Below are 25,721 nucleotides of genomic sequence, written 5' to 3' on the forward strand. Positions count from 1 at the left end.
TAAGACTTTACCACTCGAAGCATGATGTAGCTTGATGGAAAAGTTGACACCATGCTGAACGATTGGCCCCTCCCACTCATAAACGTCAATGCTGATGTGCTTCAAGGAGAGCTTCAGAGTGTCTTTGAAGAGTTTCTTTGGCCTCCCTTGAAACGTTGGCCATTTGAGTGTTGAGACACCAGGACCTGGCGGGAAGCTGCTTTTCGGCCATCCAGACACCCAGTCCATCAAAGTTGATTTTGCAAGAGTTTTGCCTGAATGCTTGTGAAGCTGCATTCAAGGACACTAGCATTTGCTTGATGGTCCTTCCATTCAATCTGGAAGATGTGGCAGAAGCATTGCTGGTGGAATTTCTCCGGTGCTCTTGTGTTGCTGATATACACTCCAGGTCTCACTGCAGTACAGGAGTGTGGTGATGGCAACCACTCTGTACACTAGGACTTTTGTTGACTTGCAGAGGACCCTCGTTGTCAAACACTCGCTGCCATAGTTTGTAAAAGGCTGAGCTGGCACAGCTGGTCCGGTGTTGGATCTCCTCATCAATGGCCTTTTGAGAGCAGTGGCTGCCAATGTACAGGAAGCACCAAACATATCGCCTCCTCCAACGTATAGGGGAGATGGAATATTTGGCTGGCCAGGTGTGAGTTTAATATGAGTTTGGCAACATTCAAGGGCAGGTCAAGTTTCTTGAAGAGATCAGCAGTGGCTTGTAAAACTGGTGCAAAGTGGGCAGCAGCACTGTAATCATCTATAAACCATAGCTCACGAATGCCTATGGTGGTCAGTTTAGTTTTGGCACGGTGGCGACTGAGGTTAAAGAGTTTTCCCTCTAGGTGTTATTTAATACTCACACCAGAGGGCAGTTGATCTCTGATGAGGTGAATAGCCAATGTCAAGTAGATTGTAAATGCAACTAAAGGTACTAACTGACTTCATCAGACACTTCCTTGCAACATTGAATCTTTTCTGAAATGTTCTTTTGATAAAAGCAAAGAACTGCAGATGCTGGAAATCCAAAACAAAAACAGAAACAGGACATGAGGACTCGAAACGTCAACTGTGCTCTTCTCCACCGATGCTGCCAGACCTGTTGAGTTTTTCCAGGTATTCCTGTTTCTGTTCTTTTGATTGTCCATTTTGTATGAGCCGCCTGTAATTTACCTCCCATACTGGAGATCAGCCATTTTCAAGCCACATCAAAGACGCACACAGAAATACAATCAGATAATGGTGAGTACATGAAAGATGGTCCCAACATTTGAAAACCGAGTGACTGAGTGTGGGAGAATGCCGGTTAACAATCTAATCATTAATATAACAACAGTTTGGAAAAAGTTAAATATTTGATTGTAAGTTTTCCAAGCTGGATCAGATTCAAGTCACTGATTTCAAAGAAAATAAAAATGTTCCACTTCTGGCTAACAAACTACTCCATCAATTTACTACCCAAGTGGTAGAGGTGAAAATGAATCCCATTTATTTTACAATATCATCGTAGTTTATCAAATCCCTGGTTGAATTGATTAACATCTGTATCCTTTTTCTACATTCCCTCTTTACTTATTTAGCTTTCTCATTCTTTTCAGACTTGGTCTTGATGTGCACTTTGTTCATTCATCCAAGCTATTTAACTAAAAAACAGCCTTGTACACCTTGGTTTCATTATCGTTTTATTTGTCGCAATGTTTCAATTCATTTGTGGTGGCCTTTCTTTTCTGTCACTTAACTCCCTTCATTTCCCAACAGCAGCAGTGATGCAGACGAATAAGAGATCCAGTGCCTTGTGAAGCTCCCGGGCGTGGGGAGCGGGTTGGCCGGAAGCCAAAGGTCAGCTTCCCGACAGCAGGATGAAACAACAGAATTAAGACGACGGCGGGTTGCGCTTCCCGATGGCAATCACTGGAACCACTTTTTAATGAATTTGTCATGCATGCCCATTAAAATGCAACCTCGCCAGAATTAAGTGTACCTTTCCAATTAAATAATCAGTGAATGAGAAACATTGTGCGTTCAGATTCATGGCTGCTTAAACAAGGCTTGCAGCAGGTGAGGTAGGCTTCTTGGTGGATCGGGTGCGAGTTGTTTCTTGTATGGGGAGCTTTGTTCAACTGCTAGGCAAGAGGCATCGATGGTTGACATCAGGTGTGGCAGCTGAAGGGCAATGGGGCATGGCTCACCGAGGGAAGTGGCAGGCGGAGAGGGAGTGGCAGCAGCTCCAGGATCCAGTCGGCAGCAGCTGCAATTCATAAAACCTCCTCTCAGACAGGAGGATAATGCTCCTGGCTCACAGGGAGTGAACACCCGTCCAGATGCCCTTTAAAATGGTGGCCGAACCTTCGACCCCCCCCCCCCACACCGAGAGGCAATGTTGGGAGCATCAGCTTCATGTCCGCCTCCGCCACATGATTCACCGTGCTCCTCGCACGTGAATACCTAATTGGCTGGCCGCCACCCAATCGCGAGTGGCCAGCCATCCCGCCTACCAGCGGCAGTGCTGCGCACAACAAGGATTTAACAGTTCTCACAATCAAAAGTCCCTTTTATCCGGACCCATCAATTATTTTATCTAGCGTCCTGCACTTATTGACTTCAATTTACACTTCAATAATTTAGGTTTTCTTCAAAATTAATTTTGGTTCCCGTGTACAGTGTAATACTTGGAACAAACCTAATTATTTTCCATAATAGCTTGTGTTCCTCATAACCACTTTCATTCTCTCAGCAATTATAGGATTTTCGACATACTGGCTAAATCACTCTCATGCGATGTTTTACCTATTGTGCATAATTCATAGGAAGATGCCATGAAACAGATTGGTTAGATGGCTAACACGTGTAAGTGGTTGGCTTAAACATTCACTCCCTCCACCACCGGTGCACTGTGGCTGGAGTGTGGGTTATCTACAGGATGTACCGTAGCACCCGCCAAGGCTTCTTTGGCAGTACATTCCAAGCCTCCACCGCCTCGAAGGACAAGGACATCAGGTGTCCAAATTCCACCACCTTCATATCACACACCACCCTGACCTGGACACGCATATTACCATTCTTACTTTGTTTCCTTTTTTCCTTTATTCTTTCATGGGGTGTGAGAATCGCTGGCATTTGTTGCCCATCCCTGATTGCCCTGACCTAAGGGCAATTAAGTGGCAACCACCATTGCTGTCGATCTGGATTCACATGAAGGCCAGGCCAGTTAAGGACAGCAGATTTCCTTCCCTAAAAGGGCATTAGTGAACCAGACGAATTTTTACAACAATCGGTGATAGTTGTCATGGTTACTGAGGCTAGCTTTCAGATTTTTGTTTTTTATTAATTGAATTCAAATTCAAATTCCACCAGCTGCCATAGTGAGATTTGAACCCACGCCCCTAGAGCAATAGGCTGGGCCTCTGGATCACTGGCCCTGTGTTATTACCACCACACCACCATCTCCCCCATCGCTGATGGCTCCAAGCCCTGGAACTCCCTATTTAAAAGCATTGTGGAGTCAGCAGCACCTCACCTGCAGTGGTTCATGAAGGCAGCTACCACCACCTTCTCTGATATAATTAGGAATGGGCAATAAATGCTGGTTTTGCGAATAACACCCACAACCCAAATAGGAAGCAGAAATATAAGACGCAGGACAAGTGGCGATCGTAACATAGGCATACCGATTTAAGTAATATTTCCAAAAGAGAAAACAGTTGAACACATTATGTACATCCCCTGGATAAATATCATGTCTCTTTTGAGCAATTGACAAAGACCGAGCTCCTACACTTTACACAGCAGGATCAGCTTTTGCATGGTGTGCACTATACATTACCACAGCAATTGCACGTTTGAGCACGAGCGTCAAGGGAACAACATATTTGCATGAAAAGCATGGTATGTGCTTTGCTTTCTCCGCACTACCAATTCATGGAATTGGTAAGAAACTCCCAGATGGCTGTACGACTCATAGCTAGATACAGTAAAGTATATAATCCTGTTAGCCACCATTGATGGCCCTCTGTAATTGCAGAGGCTGGGGAATTAGAATGTAAGGTGCACTAATAGGATGTAGCTTCGCAGAAACCAGTTGCAGTTACAATATGTTAATTTTTACTCATCTCCAACCTAAGAAGATATGCCGGAGATAGATAGGAGTTGCAGAGAAAACAATTGGAGTGCACTTTGGACTGAATGTAAACAACATGATTGTCTGGATCAAAATTGGGCTATTTTAACTTTGGATGTGATGTGTAAACGGGTGATATTGATTCAATCACACATTAAACATTTCTCCTAGTTTTCATTCTCATTATACGGAGGGCTGTATAATGTATAATATATGAATTGGTGTCACACTTTTACACTATCACTCAATGACCCCACTTTGGTCCAAGCAACCATTTTGGACTTTGGATCACAAATTAACTATTGCAATAAGAAATTCTGTTTATCTTTTGTAAAATATGATTTTTTTTTACTATATTGAATTCCATCATCCTGTCTTGATGCTGGCTGTTCTAATTGCCGTGATTAAAGGTGTTGGTGAAGGAACACACTAGTGGCACAAAATGCCTGGATTTTCATCCTCAAGGAGGGTAGCGGGAGTGAGGAAAGTTGCTGGTTCAGTTCACTCGCCTGTCTCGGGGGACCGTGTCCTCTGTAATGGGGTGTGGGTGCAAGGGATCTTCACTGCTGGACAGTGGCAGTGGTGGTGGCCGAGGGCGAGGGTGGGGGCGGGCTGGATTTGGGCCAGCTAACCCGGGAAGAAGTGCAGAGGCAGCCACAGGGGCTGCCGGGTGCTGACGCAGGCTGTTTAAAAGGACCGCTTCGGTGCCATGGGGTTTTGTCTCAGTTAAAATAAAAATCACAAAGACCCTCCGGCCATCCAAAAAATCAGGGAGCCAGGGAATGGGGTTGGGAAGCCTGGAATTTTTTAAAGAGCCCCTCACAACCACTCACCCGCCCCATGCCCCGTCCATGCCATCTCATGCCCTTCCAACTACCCCCATGGCCCCTAATGCCCATGCCAAGTTCTGCTCTTGCACCCACACCCCATGGCCCATGTTCCCCATGCAAGTTATGTCCCCTGAAACAACCCTTATGGCCCCTCATGCCCCCATGCCAAACTGTGGCACTTCCACGCCCATTAATCTACCAAACACTATCTAGTACCAAAGAACCCTATAGGGACAGTGGGATGTGTTTAAAAAAAAGTAATTCATTCATAACTTTCCCCTATGTTGAAAAAAAAGTCTTTTCATGACAAACTAACACAAGTGTCAATCATCCAGGCCCTTTAAATATCAATAACAAGAACCACGAACCCTTGAAACCACTTGCATGAACAAACACTGTGACATCGACTACAGCGATCAGAGAACCTGAGCTGTCAATCAAACAATGTTTTCTTTGGGGCTCAGGTGTTTCAAGGTGTTTCCAACAATGGATGTCTGGGCTCTCAGCCGAGCGTACATAATGAGGCAACCACTAAGTTTGTTAAAACAGCTGTACCCCAGAGAAAACATTGCTTTAATGACAGCTCAGGCTCTCTGCAGTCAATTTCACACTGTTTGTTGACACAAGTTAAGTAGTTTCAAGCGTTTACACATTTTGCTTTTGATACTATATAGGGTCTGGATATTAGTTTGCAGTGAAATGACTTTTTTTCAACATAGGAGAAAGTTAAGAATGATTTTTTTACAAAGCTATTTTTTACATCTCCTACTGTCAATACAGGGTTTTCTGGTTCTATATAGTGTATGTCGGGTCAATGAGCTTGGAAGTGCCATAGCTTGGGATGGGAGGCAAGAGGGGTCATGGGGATAGGTGGAAGGGTAGAGCTTGGCATAGGGGGCATGAGGAGCCTGAGGGAATGTGTGGGGGACATGAGGAGGACCTTTTAAACTTACCTTTTAAAAGGTTCCCTCATGCAGACTCAGGTTCACAACTCCTCTGCGGGACCATGAACCTGGCCTGACTCCATGAAACTTGCAGGAGTAGGACAGGCCTATCTTCCCAATGAAGCCTACTAGGTCGGCAGTGCCAGCTCGCTCCCTCTAAAGGCACTTCCGAATATCTCACAGCCAGGGAATGGGGTCGGGAATTCTGGGGTTCCTGAGTCATCCTGAGTTGGTCAAAATCCAAGTCAAAATGCTGGGAGGCATTAACAACAACTTGCACTTGTATGGTTGCTTTAATGCCGAAATAATGTCCCAAGGTGCTTCCTACAGGCATAATCATTGATAAAGGATGTCAAGCCGAAGAAGGGGTAATAAAAGAAGAGAACTGAGGTTGAAGAATGACATAGGTAGGGAATTACAAAGCATAGGGTCTAAACAACTGAAGGTGTGGTCACCAATGGTGAGGCAAAGGGAAGGTGGGGATCGATAAAATGTCAGAGTTGGAGGAATAGCCCACGACTACTACCATTTAGAAGGACAAGGGCAGCGGACGGATGGGAACACCACCACCTGGAGGCTCCCCCCCAAGTCACTCACCATCCTGACTTGGAAATATATCACTGTTCCTTCACTATCACTGGGTCAAAATCCTGGAGCTCCCTTCCTAACAGCACTGTGGGTGTACCTACACCAATGGACCGCAGCGGTTCAAGAAGGCAGCTCATCACTACCTTCTCAAAGGCAACAAGGAATGGGCAATAAATGCTGGCCCAACCAGCGAAGCCCACATCCTGTGAATGAATAAAAGAAAATGGAGAGATAAAGGTGATTGGCAGCACTTCATAGCCAATGAAACACTTCAAAATGTAGTCACTGGTGTAATGCAGGAAATGCAATCGCCAATTCACACACACAAAATTCTCAAACAGCAATACAATAATAACCAGATTATCTGTTTTTGTGAGGTTGATAGAGGGATAAATATTAGCCAGGACACCAGGGCTAACTCCCCTGCTCTCTCCAAAGTACTGCCTTGGATCTCAGTTTAAGATCTCATCCAAACATTGTCCCCTCTAGCTGTACTCCTTCAATACAGTACTGCATTGGGAGTATCAGCCCAGATTTTTGCGCTCAAGTCTGTGGAGTGGGTCTTGAATCCACAACCTTCTGATTCAAAGGCAAAAGTATTCGCCACCGAGCCTCAGCTGATACTATTAAGGCTGACAGATTGGGGTGGAGAAAGTTACAGGTATAGGAGCTGGTGAAGTTGAAGATGAGAATTTTAAATTGTAGGTTTTGCAAAGCAAGGAGGCAATGTCGGTCGTCAACGGCAGCATGATAAGTGCTTGGTACTTACTGTGACCTAATGTTAAATTTTGAATGAGTTGAAGCTTATTCAGCAGACTCAAGGTGGGAAAGGAAGCAGGACGATTCTAGAGCATGCAGCTTAACATTCCTGCTTCCATTCCCGTCCTCTCAGTGACAGGAAAATTCCGGCCCAGATCCTTCACCGACCTGAAGCGGCTACTGTGTTTCTCTGTTCACAGATGCTTCCTGACATGCCGAGTACTTCCAGCATTTTGTCTTTATTCCAGATTTCCGGCACCCGTGTTTTGCTTTTGTGCTTGGATGATCATATCCTCTAGCTAATAGAAAACAAAAAACAGAAAGTGCTGGAAAAACTCAGCAGGTTTGGCAGCACCTGAGGAGAGAGAGGGACAGTTAACGTTTCAAGTCTGTATGACTCTTCTTCAGAGCCTCGAGCTATGTCATGGATAAGTCATTTGAATTTTAATTGTCTTCCATACATGTTAAAGAGGCCATTTTAGATAACTATTCAAGGCCTAAATGTAAACAAACCATTTATAGTCTTTGCTACGCATTCATTGTTAAACTGTATAAGGACTAGCTACTATGGCAACCTGACTAACAATGCTCAAATCCTATTCCTCGTATTTAACAACGGCCTATTGCAAGGTCACCTCTTCGTGATTATTTTGCACCTGGTTATGGCAGAATGGGGATTAATTAATTGGTAATTAATGTTTATGTTCATGTCTATATACCACAGGAATGGTTTCATTAAATATCATAAAATTCTCCTGACATAATTTCATTAAAAATCTTGCTTATTTTCCGAAAGTGTCAAGAGTTTAATGTAGTGATAAATAGTTCATATTAAAGTTGTTCCATGGATGGCGAAATTCAGCTATTAATTTTGCAGTCTGCTCATTAGTGCCATCAGAATTCTGTGTCCAAAAGCTAGGAGCCTAATAATGAACAGGGGATGGGGTGAAAGTGGGCATAACAGTTAAAAAAAACAAAATTGGGTTGAAGTATATATGATAGTAATTATGCACATTTTCACCTGGACGTCATGGTTTACCTGATCAATTATAGTTCACATGCATTTTAATCTGAGTCAAAATGTGGACAGAAGCAAAGATTCCCACTTGCTTTGTTTTAAATCTTGTACTGATGACCTAAACGCTTCATTCTCACAGCCAACCTGCTGCTTAATGTAAAATTCCTACATGCACCATTTTAATTCAAGCCATTAACCTGAATAAATGGGTGAAATTAAACTCCCTATTGTCTCCTTGAAGATCTTCAGACCGAATGCAGAACATTATAGTGATTAACAAGTAAAATGCTTGACTGAGGAACCAAGCTAGTTGTTATTACCCAGGGCCGTCAGCGCATACTTATAATCCTTAGAATGATCAGCCTAAATGGAGTTGGTGTACTTGGTGACCGCTTTGGTGCCTTCGGAGATGACGTGTTTGGCTAGTTCCCCTGGATGGCGCTCCGGAGCTCTCTGGCCAAGATAGTGTGGCACTTGTTGTAGTGAATGAGGCGTGAGGCCTCGAAGGTGATGCGCTCAAAATGTCGACAACAAAGGAATTCCTAACACTCCCGACGTTGGGCGAGATCCTGGTGGAAGGGTGGTCCTGGGTCAGCACCTTGTACACGTAAGCGGAATAGCTCTGCTTGTGAGATTTCCTCCGCTTCTTGGGCGGCTTCTTGGTGACTTTATTCAGTGACTGCTTCAATGCCTTGAGGCACGCGCTGCCCTTAGCTGCAGCCGCCACCTCAGGCGTTCCATTCGACTTGGACCAACTCAAGTCAACATGCTCACCATCAGGTTAGCAAAATCTAAAATTGATGCTCACCTTCCAATGAAAATATAAGTCACCAAACTTTTATTTGTAGGAGAGTAGAGAAGGAGATGATAGGAATGGGTGGGATAGAGATGAAAGATAAATAGAACAGAATATATCTGTTTTCTTTGCTGGTCTGTGACAATTCTCTGTGAAACGATCCTAATAACTGGCAGGCTCAAACCTGACACAAAGTTATCAAACAGCCACAAGTTTGTTGTTGTGAGCAATGCAAAAAGTAATACAGACTCTTTTGCAGCTGCTGCCAAGGCAGGTTTTTGCAATCAATTAGAGCAGTGGTTACCAATCTGTGGGTGGCAACCCCTGATGGGGACAGAGAGATAGCATGCTACCCCTCCTTCAATGCAGCAATGTGACTGTGGGAAAGAGACTACCCAGTCCAGAGGCTCTGGTGTGACAGTCTGCACCTACTAGATCAACGGTGCCAAACAACAATGGGCAGACAATGAGCCCAAAGTGCTCGTTAAGCTTTGAAAACACTTCTAGCAGGACTGCCAAGCAGGCCTGGGGATATTTGTGCACCGACTTGGCGCAGGCAGAGGTGGCGAGTGTATCTCGGTGACTGATTGGCTGACATGTCTGCAGTGTGGGAAAAACCAGGAGATTGTACGGCTGAGCCAGGAAGGTGAATGGCGGCTTCAAAGTCTTTTGTTTCTGCTCCTGTCCGCCTGTTGTACAGGTTCCGTACCCCAGGTTGGCAACTCTACTTCACAGGCCCTGGCACTGGAGGGATGCTGATTACAGGCGCATGTGGTGGCGGGGGGGGCTGGAGGGGGAAGTTTTGGAGTAGAGACGAGAGGCTGATTGCACTGTGCGCGTGCGGTAGCGGGGGAAGGATGTGAGAAGTGCTTCACTGAGTCTTCTGTCATCAGGGAATACGGAGAGCTGGGCTGAAACCTCAATGGTCAGTAATTGTCACATGATATGTTCTCTGCCTGTTCAAAAGCACTCCGCATTCCTCATAAAGCCCGGCCCTGGGTTATGAGGAGCACAGCTCCACATTCAGCTAAGTTACTTATCTTGTGAATAAAATCCAATTGTGTGCAGTCGAATCCATACTGAAATTGCAATCTCTGGGTTTATAAATATTATTTTGTATTATTTGAAATCCTCAGTAGAAAATTAATAGCTTATCTGACTCATCCCATCTTAAAATCAGTGATGTTCAGATGACTTTTGGGGAACCTTGATGTGGTGCTGTAGATCAGTAATGCTGAATGCAAATTTGACCAAGATCAATGAGCTGGAGCAGCTCAGATGAAGTAATGGGCTGTTGAGTACATAAAATAACAATATTTTTTACCAAGCACTTTAAAAACCCAGATTTTTTTATATTTACATGATGTGTTTATTATATGTTGCTCTATCATACACAAAATTTAATAATTATATACTGAATGTTGCAATGCAGCTTTATTGCTGTTTTGTTTTTGCTGGTGGCTGACCTCTTATTAGTTTTCAAGTGTTAAAATGGAGCCACATTAGGAAATAGCTTGTGAAGAACTGAAGGAGAGGTCACAAGTGAAGGTCCTTATCTAATGCTAGACATACACGGTGTCAAGCCAACCTTTATGCTAGGAAGACAAGTGCTAATAGTAATGCTCCAACAACAATAATGGCCCACTTAAACTTTTCATTATGTGTTAGTGTCACCTACTGACATGAAACAGGATACCATATCTTCCGCAGGATCAGCTCACAGGAGATCGAAGACAGGAGGGCGAAAGATGTCACCTTCAATCTTCATCTGAAGCCAGAATAGAACTATTTTCCACCCAGTCTTCCCAAACACGACCACTAGTAATGTCAGTGGAGCTTCCGGTGCCCCCAAGCTCCAACGACAGGGAACCGAGTCCAAATGAAATGCCTTGGACCATGAAAATCCACAGCTCCCAAAGAATCCGTGCCATCATCTTAATATATGAATGTATTCCCCTGAACAAAATCGCAAACAAGGCTTTGACATGCACAAACAACTAAGCCCCCCTGGAAGTGTTTCAGTATAAATATGTTACTTCCCCTGATATTGGTATTTTCCTGCGAATTGTCCTGATGAGTACAAGGCGAAAAGCTTCAACTAAAAAAAGTCTATTTTTTTCAGCAATACTCAAGTTCTGTATTACCAAATGACGATTATTGAACTGTTAACCCTAAGATAGACACTTTTAAGAGAGCAGAGTGTGGAAAAGATACAGAAGCAAAATACTGCGGATGCTGGAAATCTGAAATTAAAACACAAAATGCCGGAAATACTCAGCAGGCCTGGCAGCATCTGTGAAGAGAAACAAAGTTAACGTTTCAGGTCAATATTTCATCAGGGGCAGTACAGCTCATCAACTGGAAGCAAGGAATGAAAGTAGTCTGCCTAGAAACACTGACAGAAGCTGGTTCAGCAAAACCCTGAAATAATAGCAGCTGGATCATACACAAATGAGAAGGCTGACAGTCTTGCTTATTGTAGAATTCAGTGGACCATACAGATGTTCATGATGCAGTCTTAAACCATCAGAAAACAGCCCAAGATGTCTGTTCTCTCAGACAGAATTGATGTTTCTGTCTACTTCAGACAGGGAAAGCCTAAGCTGCATCGGAGCACTTTAAAATACAATACCGAAGACGTGGATCGAGGATAGTTATTATAACACTAACTGCCTCCTAGAAAGATATAGAAAAATAGATACCTAGAGGAGATTTCACAATGGTAATAATATTGGAAGCTTCAGAGAACATGATAAACCATGAGAGTAAAATTCCAACAGCTTATAATCATCACTTGAAGCCAGCAGTCAGTTTCCTGGCTTGAAGCTGCTCACATATATTCAATTTATTCACGATTCTGGGGTTTCTTCATTCAATTTTTTCACACATAATTTTGGCTGATTTGGTATGCTTTTGACCACCTCGTGATTCAGAACCATCATGCAGTTGCTATGAGGTTGTCAAGCAACAATCACCACCTTAAAAAAGCTGAAAGAATAATAACAGGTTTGAAACTGATGTGCATTCTGCCCATTTTCAGTTATAAAATAGGTGCAAAGAATGCTAATTTGGCAATGAGACAGCCCGTGCCAAATCTATGCAGGCACTACTAAATGGTTGGGGTCTTTCCATTAGGAAAATACCTAAAACGGACGTTGAACTTCCTTAAATATGCAAATTAGCAGGTTAACTCATGTTTATGTCCCACTTTGAAAACTCAGTGGCAAATTTCTCTGCAGCCAATGAAAGTCAGGTAATAATTTTGTTTTCTTGAGAAAAAATCTTCTTGTGGAGTCAGGAGTTACAATTGGGCTCCCGCCCTGTGGATCAATCCCATTGCCACTTCCAGAGCTAACCTGATGGCCACTGTCAGTGAGGCAAGTAGCCCAACATTGAGGTTTACATTCAGTTGAACCCTGTAGTAACTATGGTTTTATTTAGTGTGTAATGTACCTTTAAGAATAATACTTGTTAAGGAAGATCCCGTGATCTGTAGTAACCAATAGGAGAGTAACGCAGGCTACCTCAGCAGTCAATGTAGAAATAGAGTTGGAGATGAAAGCACATGTGTAGTTGCTGCTGAGTATATTGTAAATAAATTTAATGTTTCCACCCAAGAAATGTCTGCAGATCAACTCTATCACTGATAGTAGCAACTCAGCCGCCTTTACAACAAACTCTATGGAGGTGTCACCAGGATCGAGGCTCAAAAACCAAGTTCCATCAATCCTTGGTATCTTTGGTTCGGACATTGTGCAGGGTTAGAGGGTGGCTGCAGTCCCACCTACTTCAAAAAGGGATGAAGCCACACCACCCACCCAGCCCCTTGCCCCCACCTTAGACCAGGAGTTTCATTGGTTATTCTTTGTAATGACTGCAGTCTAAGAAAATGCCCTCAAAATGTAGATTCTCTCCTGCACAGCCAATCTATTTTACACTCACCACCAACCTGTATTTATATATCACCTTTAATGTGGAAAAGCATACCAAGGCACTGCCCAGGAGAAGTACAACAGCATAGTTACGGGACTAGGAATCCAGAGACCTGGAATAATGATCTGGAGATAAAAGCTCAAATTCCATTATTAGTGGTTGGGAAATTTACATTTAGTTAATTAAGTAAAACCAGCGATAAACTGTTGGTGACTATGAAGCTACAGTCTTGTTATAAAAGCCAACTGCATTCATTAATTTCCTTTGGGGGAGGAAATCTGCCATCCTTATCCAGTCTGGCCCACATGAGGCTCCAGGCCCACAGCAATGTGACTGACTCTTAACAAACCACTCAGTTGCATTCAAGGTTTAGGTAGGGAATTGCGGAGCTTAGGGCCTAGGCAGCTGAAAGCATAGTTTTGCAATGGTGGTGCGATGAAAATTGGATTGTGCAAGAAATCAGAATTAGAGGAATGCAGAGATCTCAGGGGCTCATGGGGTTAGAAGAGGATACAGAGAGAGAGAGAGAGGCCCTATCAGCCTTTTACAATCAGACAAAAAGTAGCAGTTAGCAGACTGAGGAGTCACATTCTAACCTGGCTCAGAGCTCTGTCATACCTTCTTAACAGCAGAATGAGTAGCCAGTGTAACTGCGACGCAAATGGACCAACCTTTTGCTGACAAGAATCCACCCAACACTCGCATTGATAAGGATTCAATGTAATTTTAAAAGTTGCCTTGGAGTCAAGGCTGAGTAACTCACACTATCACTGTGAGCGATAGCTTCCAAGGTGCTTTTAAGTGTTTTCTCCTCTTGAACAGTTTATATTTGCTATCCTTCATATTCTGCCTCGCTGTGTCCTCTGACAGCTATTTTGAGAAAACATGTCGATTTGAAACCAAGCTCTTCCCAGGGATGGTGGGATCCAGGTGACACTGACTGCAGCTCCACAGCAGGTTTGCACCATCGGGCACTCGTGGGAGTTGATGTGTTGATACTGATGCTCAGCAGAGATGCCATTGCTTATTGTCAAATGCTTAGTCAGAAGCGAGACTGCCAAAGCAGTTGTTGCATGCATCAAGCAAACTGCCTATTTACATTACTTTAAAAGACCTTTCGATTTAAAAGCCATCAAGAAACACATTGAACAAGAGTCCAACAGTGTCCTTGTCCATCTGTTCATTGTGTTCCTAGTGGAGGTCTTGACTCAAATTTGTGAGATCCTTGAGTAACTGAGGTGGGTCCCCATTGTCTTCCTCCATGTGGACTGCAATTAAAGCTAAAAAGTCCCACCTATACCTGTTACATCAGCACATCCAGCTGTAGATAGCTTGTTTCAGCTGGAAGTTAAGCAAGTTGCTCAGAAAAAAAAAGCAATGTGCATCTCAACTGAAACGCTCCACCCTGAGCTACGCATTGTGCTTCCATGACAATTTTGAATTTGAGGCGTTGGGGGGACTAAAAGCAAATGTAGATCATCAAGGATACAAGTGATGGGCAACTGGGACTTGTTACAGTGTCAGCACAGACAGAAGCCGACAGAGAGTGGTGGATGGGAGGGCAGCTAAGAGAGTAATGGAATACAAAGGCTCACTTGGTAGTACAGAGCTTGAATATTGCTGAGAAGAGAGACATGTTGTTGAAGCTTTCCATTTTGTACTCACCAGGACAAACACAAGAATACCAAATTTCAAATAGTCACTTCGACTTATACTACAGAAGAAAAGGGTGCTGGTTGGTTGGAGCATAAATCGTTGTGAGCGTTTGAAATTTGGCATTCGTGCGTTTGTCCTGATGCATGCAGGATGAAAAGGTTCGGCAACACGTCTCCCTTTTCAGCTGTGATGAAATGATCGTGGGATGGATGAGGGTTTCAACCACAGATGGGGAGAGACAATTGATGCGGTGAAGGTGGTTTCATGGCAGTAAGGACATGGGGGGTCTGCCGCTTCTTAATAAAGCTTAAATTCCGATTTAATGGACTTTCTAAATGCAGCTTATACAGAAAATAAATCAATCACCATCCGAGATATTTTTGGTTGACCTTTGAAGTACAGTAGGGCAGGACTGTAATTGTGATCAATAAGCAGGATTTAATCATCATTGATTGGTGCTTGGCACAAACCCAATTATAATTTATTACCAGTATTATTAAGCGATAGCTCATTCATTGTTAGACAAAGAAACTCCATGCATAAATGCATCTCCAAAATTCCACGCTTTCAAATGCTAAACATTTGTTTCCAATTATAGAAAGGGACTTGAACAACAATACATTTCGTGCTTATCCTTCCTCTATTTTTTTTTAAATAAACAGAATGGTACTTTTTCCATTTTCATTTGCCAGTCAGCCTTCGCTGAAACATTGTCCGCTTTGCCGAATGTGGGAAAAGTCTAGTACAAGGTGATGAGAAAACGCCAGGCACATCCATCATTCAAACAGTGAAAATAAAAGACCTTCAATACTGTAAAGCGTGCTAATCTCCAATAACAACACACAATACATCCATAATCCTTCCATTCTGTTTCAAAGCAAAAAAAAACTGTAAGACACACCGGGGAAATAGAATCCTTGCAGCATTCCAATCAGATGAATCGTGGTGCAGAAATCTACATTTATATAGCACCTTTGTTGTCATAAAACATCCCAATGTGATTCACCTGAGTTATGTTTTAAAAAATGATTCGGCCACGAGAGGACATATTTGGGAAAGTGGCCGAATGTTTAATCAAAGAGGTAGGTTAGAAGGAGTGGTAGAGGGCGAATTGGGCAGATGGCCTAATGTCTGCCACCAAAACTGGCGGCACCCCCACCGACTTGATCTCCAGGATGCCCGTGGTAACTAAATTAGACAGCACTTCCAAACCCACAACCGCTACCATCGAGAAGGACAAGGACAGCAGACACATGGGAACACCACCACCTCCAAGCCACTCACCATCCTGATTTGGAAATGTATTGCTGTTCCTTCACTGTCGCTGGGTCAGAATCCTGGAACTCCCTCCCTAACAGCACTGTGGGTGTACCTACACCACATAGACTGCAGTGATTCAAGGAGGTGGCTCACCATCCCCTTCTCAAGGGGACTTAGGGATGGCCTATAAATGCTGGCTTAGCCAGTGATGTCCACATCCCATCAATTCATTTTTTAAAAGTCCCTAATTGCCATCGTGAACCTTGTTACAGGGGTTCCTGGCTCCACGGGTGACATTTAATTGCTGCATTCCCCCATTCTGGTGGAAATCCCACCCGTGAGAGCTGCTAACCATCAGCTCTCCATTACTGACAGTGCCACCCGGAGTGGTGGCAGCTGCTGGTATTACACTTGGGCCTTTACCAGGGTTTGCTTCTTGGTCTCCCCATATGAAGAGTCCCCTGCGTGCTGCTGGTTGAATACTAGCAGCGGCAGGATGAGGCCCTTCAGTGGGTATTATTGCCCACTGAAGGACCTCAATTGGCATCCAGGTGGGAAGGTCACCCACAAGCCTTCCCGCCCTGCAGGACCTAACTGGAGAGGCAGGGAGGTGGCAGCAGCCACCACTCCCAGTGGCACTGCCAGTAATGGGCAGCTGAAAGGTCAGCAGCTCTCAGGGGCAGGATTTCCACCAGTCTGGGGGAAGTGCAGCAATTAAGTGTCACCCGTGGAGCCAGGGGCCCCTGCAACAGGGTTCCTGCTGTCAGTCAGGGGTTTAATTTCTTTTTAGTCATTCAGGGGATGGTGGGCATTGCTGGCTACCCGGCACCTTCCTGCCTGACCAAACTCATCCCCATCCCCCTCCCACCCCATCGGCGGGGGTGTTGGTGAGGCAAGGGGGGAGCATTAAATTCTGCCCAGACAGTCAGGGAGGTTTAAGAAAGGAATTCCAGAGTTTAGGGCCCAGTCGCTGTCAACGTTGGAGTGATTAAAATTGGGGATGTGCAAGAGGCTGCAATTGGAGGACTGCAGATATCTCAGAGGGTTGTAGGGCTGGAAGAGGTTACAGAGACAGGGGAGGGGCAAGGCCATGGAGGGATTGGAAACCAAACGCAACTCAACATCCAATTCTTTCCACGTGCATCATGCCTGGAGAAAAGGGTGGACACAAAGTATTCAAACTGAACTGAGATGAAAATGTTCAACGAGCACACACTGTCTCATTAAGGTTCCACTTTAACCATGTTAAACATCGATCTGAATCATAGACACTTCAACAGCTGTGATAATACTGAAGTCAAAGAAAATAAAGATCTATCGATGTAAAATGGCTACAAGTTGCTGTGTTATACATGATCAAAGTCACGATGACCCCCTACCACATTCCGGTTCATTTCTGTTTCTAGGAAATGTTTTCCAGTTATTTCACTTCAAATACAGCTTAAAGATTCAGACTAACCATTGTATTATAGCATCTGCAAATTCATGGTATCTGGGCAAGAACACAAGAGGCATGGCCTGAAAAGAAAATTAGACTTTGTCCACTGGGATATAACATCAAGCTCGCCAACACCTCTATGATTCCAGCATTGACTGCCAAGACCAACAAGGCTTCAGTTTCCACAGTTCTTGTATTTTTGAGATTAAAGGAGTCCGTTATATTTCTGTGCAGTCTCCTGCAAAAGGTTTGGATGCAGCAGACCATGGGACGCTGGGCCAGTTTTGCAATGTTTCCCACAAATGTGCAGGGTTTGTGATCTGTCACCTGCGGGATGGGGGACAAACAGGCTGAGCTTGATTTTAACTCGAGCCTGTGTGACTCTTCTTCAGAGCCTTGAAGAAGATTCAAATGGACTCGAAATGTTAACTCTCTTTCTCTCTCTGCAGACGCTGCCAGGCCTGCTGAGTTTTTCCAGCATTTTCTGTTATTATTTCAGATTTCCAGCAGCCTCGGTATTTTGCTTTAAATTTACTTGATTTTAACTCGCCCCCCTGCCAGGCTGTCCGGTAAAAAAACAAGGAGCAGGGCAGTTAAAATGGAATTTACCCGCTTCTTTCTGGCACCAAACTGGCCCACTGAATGGAGTCATCAGGGCCCATTCTGCCATTCGAACCCTGAGGGCTGAGCTCTGGGGAGAGTTAGAGGAGCAGTGGTGGCTTTCTTATCAGGCCAAAGCGGCAGTAAAACAGGCCCAGTAAGGTAGATGGAAATAAAATGGAGTGCTCCCCAGGGAGCATTCTCCTCCCTCAGGCTTCCTCCTCCCCTCCCGGAGCGCTGACTCCATTCCTGGGTCTATACCCCGTGGACCTGCTCTCCGCCATTTTGAACAGCTAGGCAGTCGCTTCCCTCTGGCTCCCCAGTCCTCTTGGTCAGGAGGCCTAACCATTACGACCAGCTGTGCTGTTGCTCTGGAATGGACAATACTTCCCAAAATTCCTCAATCTTATCAGAGGGAGTTAAGCCCAGTTATAAATAAGCAGGTCAACTCAGCCAATTAAGTAGTGAAGGAAGGGATGTCAACTGAAGATGTTGGGTGCTCAGACATGAGTGTAACAATAAGTAGCTCTATTGTAAGTGTAAGAGCATGGCTTCAGAAATCACTTTCAAAACAGCAAATAGCTGAAGCTAATGAAAGGGCTTGTGACCCAAAGAGTAATTATCTCTCCCAACTCTTTCAGGTTAAAAAAAACATAAGTGAAATAATTAGAAGCAGCCCATGGGATAGATTTAAGTGACTATTTGTCCCAGCTGTGTCCTATGGAAATCATTAGGAAGTACAGCTTTTGCTAAGTATCACATATATGCTGATCATTGACACGTTGCTGATATGCCCTGAGGCATTTCAGGCAGCAGGACCCACTGTTGGAAAACACACTGGTTCTAAATCCATTGAATCAGTTACTTCCAAAGCGCCACAAATTGGGAAGCTGTCACTCTATCCAGTGAGAAGACGACCACCAGCAGAATTGCGATTCTTACAAGTTTCTCCAACAAAACATTCTGAGATGGGGTCGGCCATCAGGTGATGTGCCAGCCTGTGTATGGGAGCCATGCGTCAGTTGATATTACGGGTGAATGAATAAGTTACTCATAAGGCATGCCAGTTTAAAATCCTCGACATTTGGCTCAATGAATATTTAGATTTTCAAAAAACGTAACCCATTACCTGAAACTAACTGTTTTATTAATAACCATTAAATAAATTACAAAACGGATATAATATAATGAGAGTAAATTGGACAGTATAATGAGATAATGTTTAAAACGAGATAATAGAACAGAATATAAGTTAATGTAATATAACGAAATGAGATGAGTTAACATAATGTAAGGAACGCCACAGCCTCCAAATCATACACAATCCTGATTTGAAAAAACGTCAACTTGGCTCATTGTTACTGAATCAAAATCCTAGAACTTCCCAACTAACGACAATGTGGAAATATCCACACCACGTGGACTCGAGCGGCTCAAGAAGGTGTCTCGCCACCACCTTATCAAGGGGAATTAGGGATGGGCAATAAATGCTGACTCTACCAAACGACACTCACAACCCGAGAACGAATAATAGAAAACTGGGGGCGGAGGGGGGGGGGAGAATTTTCCGCAGGGTTCTGCCGTGCCACGTGCATAATTTTGGCTGAACTGCAGCAGTAAACCCTGCCTACACACGTGAACAGGGTTTCAGTTATGTGGCGGAGCAGGTAAGCTCTGAAGAAATGACCCTCCTCCAGCTTTGAAGGTTATTCAGATTCGTACCCTCAGTGCTTAGTTTGTTAAAAATTCCAATATGCTAACAGCTCCTGGACTTTTATTGACTGATCAGTTTTGTTCAAGATGAAAAGCTTTGGCAACATGGCTCTCTTTTTAGCAATATTCAAGTTACTACCAAGCGACTGTTAACAAAAATCTATCCATCTTAGTCCAGAAAACAGCAATTGTTCCTCATCATCCACATAGCAGGGAAAGAAGAAGGCCATCCAATCCCAATTTTAGATCAATTCGCTTTTGGATTTTGCTGTCATGAGCATATGTTTCACATTACATCACCTAGCTCTGATCCACCGTTCTGATCTGAGGCCTGAGTTCGGGGACAGTGGGGTGGAGGGGTGGGGGAGCATCGATGGCTTCCTCTGTCTAACCCAAACCAGCTGCAACCAGCTGGCAAGGGACAGAAGAGTTCCAGTGAAGTAGGCTTTTAAAATTGTGCTCAGTTCCTTGGAGAAGTGCCAAGTTGCCATCACCTCCCCCTCAAGCCTGCACCCGTTGCACCCCTAATCTCCAAAATCTCAGCAAAAGGCACACAATCTCAGAGTGACAAAACTTGATTCACCAAAATCACATTAAATCGATGGTCTTGTAATGAAGCGTTGGAAGAGGGGGTGGGTGGGGAGGGATCTTCAACTTACCCTTTCATGGGTGAAATTGGCATTGCAAATGTACTAGAGGCCACCAATGGAATTGGGGGTATTCATTACAGGTGATACATCGAAATAAACGTATCTCATTCTGTCATATTTTATTTGTAATACTCTTGGCAAGCAGAAATCTTTCTTCACATAAATACTGTCAAAGTATGAAGATTTTTTAAAATAAAGAAACCACACCATCTCAGCCGAGAGATGTGGTGTAACATAAGTCACCGTCCAGTTTAGAAGCACCAACGCAATTGGAGAATGAATAGCAATGATTCAGAAGCCATTTTAGCCTAACTCACCCAGAAGAAACTAAAGCAATTGGATTAATGCGTGATTCATACCCCTCTAACTGATTTTACATCCAATCGAGATTAAAGGAGTGCAAAAATTGGTTAGAGCACAAACAGGGATTCCTATCTAATCTGGTCAGTTCACTTTTGGGTGAGTTGGGTTCAAAGTTCTCTCCTTTCTTCCACCAACTCTACTGCAAAGTTAATCAAAAGCAAGAACACAGCGCTGAGGCTCTTCGGAGGGATACATTTCTAATGCATCTTACTGAAGCTTTAGTAGAGAAATGAGCCAAATGCTTTAGTTTATTATGCAAAATCAGTTCAATAACTGAAGGATCAGCATTTTTCAACTGGAATTCTGAGACAAAAAGGAATCACTTCTTATTTATTGCAATGACAACCAGGAGCAGCAATGCAACATCAACGTAAATAATTACAAGATAAATTTAAGCTGAACCAAACATCTGGCATTTGATTCCTACCTTCCTGGACAACCTGAAAAGGGTTGTTGCTGTCCACAAATGTCACAGAAAATGTAATTTTCTCTGTCTGTAAAATTTCCTCATTCGTGTTGAGGTCATTTACTGCAAGTCGAAACACTTCATCATCCTTCTTGGCAGATTCATCAAAAATTGCCCCTGTTAAAGTCAAAAGACGCTATTGTGAAAAATCTTAGTCAAACATCTATAACATGTGCCATCTTACCTTGCACCTGAGACCGGACTTGGAAAATAGGGACTAGGTAGGAAGGGACGTGGGATGTGTCTGGAGGACCTCATTGGTGTATCATGACACGAATATGGGTCAGTTGGTAGTACCTTACCTCTGGGCTACTCGTTCTGTGGGTTCATGTCCCACTCCAGAGACTTCAACACACCATCTCACTAACACTCCATTGAAGTGCTGCAATGTTGGAGGAGACATTAAACCAGGGGCCCGTCTGCTGTCTCAGGTGGATGTGAAAGATCCCACAGCACTACTCAAAGTAGAGCTTGGGAGGTGTGGTTGCCAACATTTCTCCCTCAATCAAAACACCGATTCTTCTATCGCTGTTCATCGGACAAATTTTCCATGGCACAACAGTGGCTACGCATCAAACATGCTACATTGGCTGTAATGCAGTTTATGCTATATGAGGCTATAAAAGAAAAGTATTCTCTTTTTGTTCTTGCATTCTACAATAGTCATCCAATATTTCCGAACTCGCGAATCGGAATAGATTCTCCATTAATTATCAAGGTTATGTTGGAGAGCACCCATTGGGACTCATTACCATCCATAGGCCCACCAACCACAATGAAAAACGTTTTACAGTAAGTCCAAGAGGCTAATGAACAATAGGTGACTGCGCAAATGATCACCATTAATGACTTGAAGGAGCAATTCTGAGGAGAAATGATCACACATCCATTTAAATTTGAGCCCCGGGAAGAAGGAATGAAGGTCAAATTCCACTAATGGTCGTACAAAACTATAATTACAGTGAATTACCTGCAGGTTCAATTAATGAAAGCATATAATGGTACCATAAAAGTTATGTATATTTCAGGCTGGAATATAAGTCACATTCTAATTCTCTTTTTAGCAATTGTACTTATATTTCTTAAGATTCTTCCGGGAATATTCGGCGTTTGCTTTTGCAAACTTGCAAATATAAAATATATTTAAACCTTTTCAAAATAAATTGTAAATTGTGAACATCCTTCTACCAGATAAGGGTCAATGTAAACCTGCCCAACCGCAGTTAATCTCTCTCTCTTAGGCTTTGCATCCTTGCCAATGACTCACATCTACTGCTCATTTGTTGTGATTCTTCAGGTGGGAATACACTGCTTTTTGAGCAATGCATTGTCAGTTGTAGCGGAGGCATCATAGGTTATCATTTGCTGACGCAAGGGCTACTACTGCTTTCTCCTTCCTAGGATGCTGCCTTTGTGTGACAATCTGAGGTGAGAATGAGATGAGGTGAGAGTGCCTAGCCTTGACATCAAAGCAGTATTTGATCGAGTGTGGCATCAAGGAGCCCTAGCAAAACTGGAATCAATGGGAGTCAGGGGGAAAACTCTGCACTGGCTGGAGTGGTACCTAGCACAAAGGAAGATGGTTGTGGTTGTTGGAGATCAATCATCTCATTTCCAAGACATCACTGCAGGAGTTCCTCAGGGTAGTGTCCTAGGCCCAAACATCTTCAGCTGCTTCATCAATGATCTTCCTTCCATCATAAAGTAAGAAGTGGGATGTTCGCTGTTGATTGCACAATGCTCAGCACAATTTGTGACTCCTCATATACTGAAGCAGTCCATATCCAAATGCAGCAAGACCAGGACAATATCCAGGCTTGGGCTGACAAGTGGCAAGTAACATTTGCACCACACAAATGCCAGGCAAAGACCATCTCCAACAAGAGAGAATCTAACCATCGCCCCTTGACATTCAATCGTATTACCATCACTGAATCCTCCACTTTCAACATTCTGGGGGTTGCCATTGACCAGAAACTGAATTAGAACAGCTATATAAATACTGTGGCTGCAGGAGCAGGTCAGAGGCTAGGAAGTGCGGCGAGTAACTCACCTCCTAACTCCCAGAAACCTGTCCGACATCTACAAGGCACAGTCAGGTGTGTGATGGAATACTCTTCACTTGCCTGGAAGAGTGCAGCTCCAACAACACTCAAGGAGCTTGACACCATCCAGGACAAAGCGGCCCATTTGATTGGCACCCCATCCACAAACATTCACTTCCTCCACCACCGATGCACAATAGTAGCAGTGTGTACCATCTACAAGATGCACTGCAGCAACTCGCCAAGACTCCTTACACAGCACCTTCCAAACCCACGACCGCTACCATCTAGAAAGACAAGGGCAGCAGACACATGGGAACACCACCACCTAAAGTTCCCTTCCAAATCACACACCATCCTGACTTGGAAATATATCACCGTTCCTTCCCTGTCACTAGGTCAAAATCTTGGAACTCCTACCCTAACAGCACTCTGGGTGTACCTACACCTTTGCAGTGGTTCAAGAAGGCAGCTCACCACCACCTTCTCAAGGACAATTCAGGATAGGTAATCAATGCTGGCCCAGATTCACCCACATTCCACATGAATGCATTAAAAAAAATCTGAAGATGTAGTTCTTCAAATTTCCATGCTCTAGTGTGGAGCCAAGTGCTTCAGACACAAGCAGATTGATCCCAGTTATTGAAGTCAATCTTACATGAAATAATGTCTTGATTGCATGAATCCTTGTATCTTAATTTTGACAGCCAACGGTTAAAATCAACTTAATCACATCAATCCCAGTGTCTGGAATATTAACACACTCTTCTGAACAGTTGACAGGAGATCTGGCTGAAGCCAGACAAGTTGTTTCTTTAAGTATACAGACCATGGTCCAATAACACAATTTTAATTGGTTTCCTGAGAGGGCAAGTCTTTGTGGTTTTCTGAGTAGTTGAAGATAGCACAAAGAAGCAGAAGAGGCCATTTAACCTATTTTTTTTTAGAAAAATCTTTCTCTGTGACACTCTAGAGGTACACGAGGGCAGCTCTGAGCCCAACAAAGGGAAGTTTAGTCTCATCGGCCTTGGGCATCCCCTCACCCGAGATCCTCCTAAAGGCTTCCCACATCTTACCCCATCGTCAGGGACCGTTCGTTCGGTTCTGGAGGCTGCTCAGATCCAGGTCACTGGCCAACTTCCTGCTTCCCATCTTTTTCAGGTAGGCAGCTTACACGTGTGTACCTGGAGTTAAAATCGCCCAAGCCTCATAGTGCCTGAGTTCAGGGTGGGGAGAGTAGCGGAAGGGAATGGGGGTGGAAATGTGTTGTTCATTCACCCTCCCTGAAATCCCTGCCTGGCTCTTGCTCCTGGTTAAATCGAACCACAACCACCCTGGGTAGATTTTTATTTTCACCATCTGGGTGTTAAACATCTCCCAAAGGGGGGGCAGTGTGATGAAAACACAGCAGGGAAGATTCCACGTATCTTACAGAATCCGGCACAATTTTCCTGTATTAATTTCAGTGGCAGTAAAAGTATCATCCTCCTCTGGGATCCTTCTGTATTCACGTTAATGAATAGTTAAGCCTTTCAATTAATTTAGACTTTAGATTGCATCCCCAAGCCGTAGTGCAATCATTCCTCCCACTACTGAGGTAATCAGCAGTGAACTGTGGAAAACAAGATACTTTAATATCTCGTGTCTTTAGGTAGGGAGGGTGAAATCAGAGGCACTTGACAGCAATGCAGATCATGAAAGATTATATTGTCCAAACAAAACGCTACTAAGCTGGGCTTGAGTAACTTGTGTTTACCAGTGAGTTCTGTAAGATTCTATTCCCAAAGTGACTGAGCAAGCAATGGGAGTCATATGCAATATCATTTTCCATCACATTGATAAATGTGACTCTCCCAATCAGTTTGAAGAGTACTCAAAACCTCTTTATTCAGGCAATTCTGATGCCCCATTTGAAGCTCCCTTGTTTCCAATGGGACAAGGTACCCTGGAAATATTTTCCACATCTCCTCAAAGTGTAGTATGGCTTGACAGAAACTTGATGAAAAAATTGCTTTGTCAATCACGGCATGTGCATCCATGCTTTGGTGTATGTGTACGTTGTGTGTTTGTGTGCACACGCATCTATGTACATGTATGCTTATGATGGATTGAACTCATGAGCTGATTAATAAGCCAGTAAAGTATTGAGTATTATTCCCCTGGTAGCTTTGTCAGGGAATGCACTTTCTAGGGCAGTAACGAATTATGCAGAACTGGGAAATCCCATAGTAAACTTTGAATGGTATTTGTCACATTTAAAATATACTAAGTTATCTCTACAATGTACACAAATGTAGTTATGTTCAAGAAAGTAAAATATTTGCACTTGTATATCACCTTTTATGCCATTCCAAAGCACTTTACAACCAATGAAGAACTTTTTGAAGTGTAGTTGCTGTGTGGTGCAGTGGTAGTGTCCCTTCCTCAGGTCAGAAGCTCTGTGTTCAAGTCTCACTTCAGGACTTGATGGCCTTGGAAGGTGCGTTCATAATGTGGCCAAACAGGTCTGTAAATCCGACCAATATGCCTGGTGGTAAGCAGTAAGAGTGGGACAGTT

The 25,721-nt window shown here is 43.7% G+C and overlaps 1 protein-coding gene across 3 annotated transcripts in view; it reads right to left on the bottom strand.

Moving 5' to 3' along the window:
* grid2 (glutamate receptor, ionotropic, delta 2) overlaps positions 1 to 25,721 on the bottom strand; it is a 928,012-nt gene that overhangs the window by 746,089 nt on the left and 156,202 nt on the right. For all 3 annotated transcript variants that reach the window (XR_013580586.1, XR_013580577.1, XM_078570739.1), the window contains exon 2: positions 21,081 to 21,236. Coding sequence is in view for 1 of the 3 variants with exons in the window: in XM_078570739.1 (XP_078426865.1) it covers positions 21,081 to 21,236 (156 nt within the window). In the remaining 2 variants the exon portion in view is untranslated. The remainder of the gene's footprint in view (positions 1 to 21,080; positions 21,237 to 25,721) is intronic.

The sequence above is a fragment of the Cetorhinus maximus genome, chromosome 1 (genome assembly GCF_964194155.1).
Source record: "Cetorhinus maximus chromosome 1, sCetMax3.hap1.1, whole genome shotgun sequence".
In the NCBI taxonomy this organism is placed as follows: domain Eukaryota; kingdom Metazoa; phylum Chordata; class Chondrichthyes; order Lamniformes; family Cetorhinidae; genus Cetorhinus; species Cetorhinus maximus.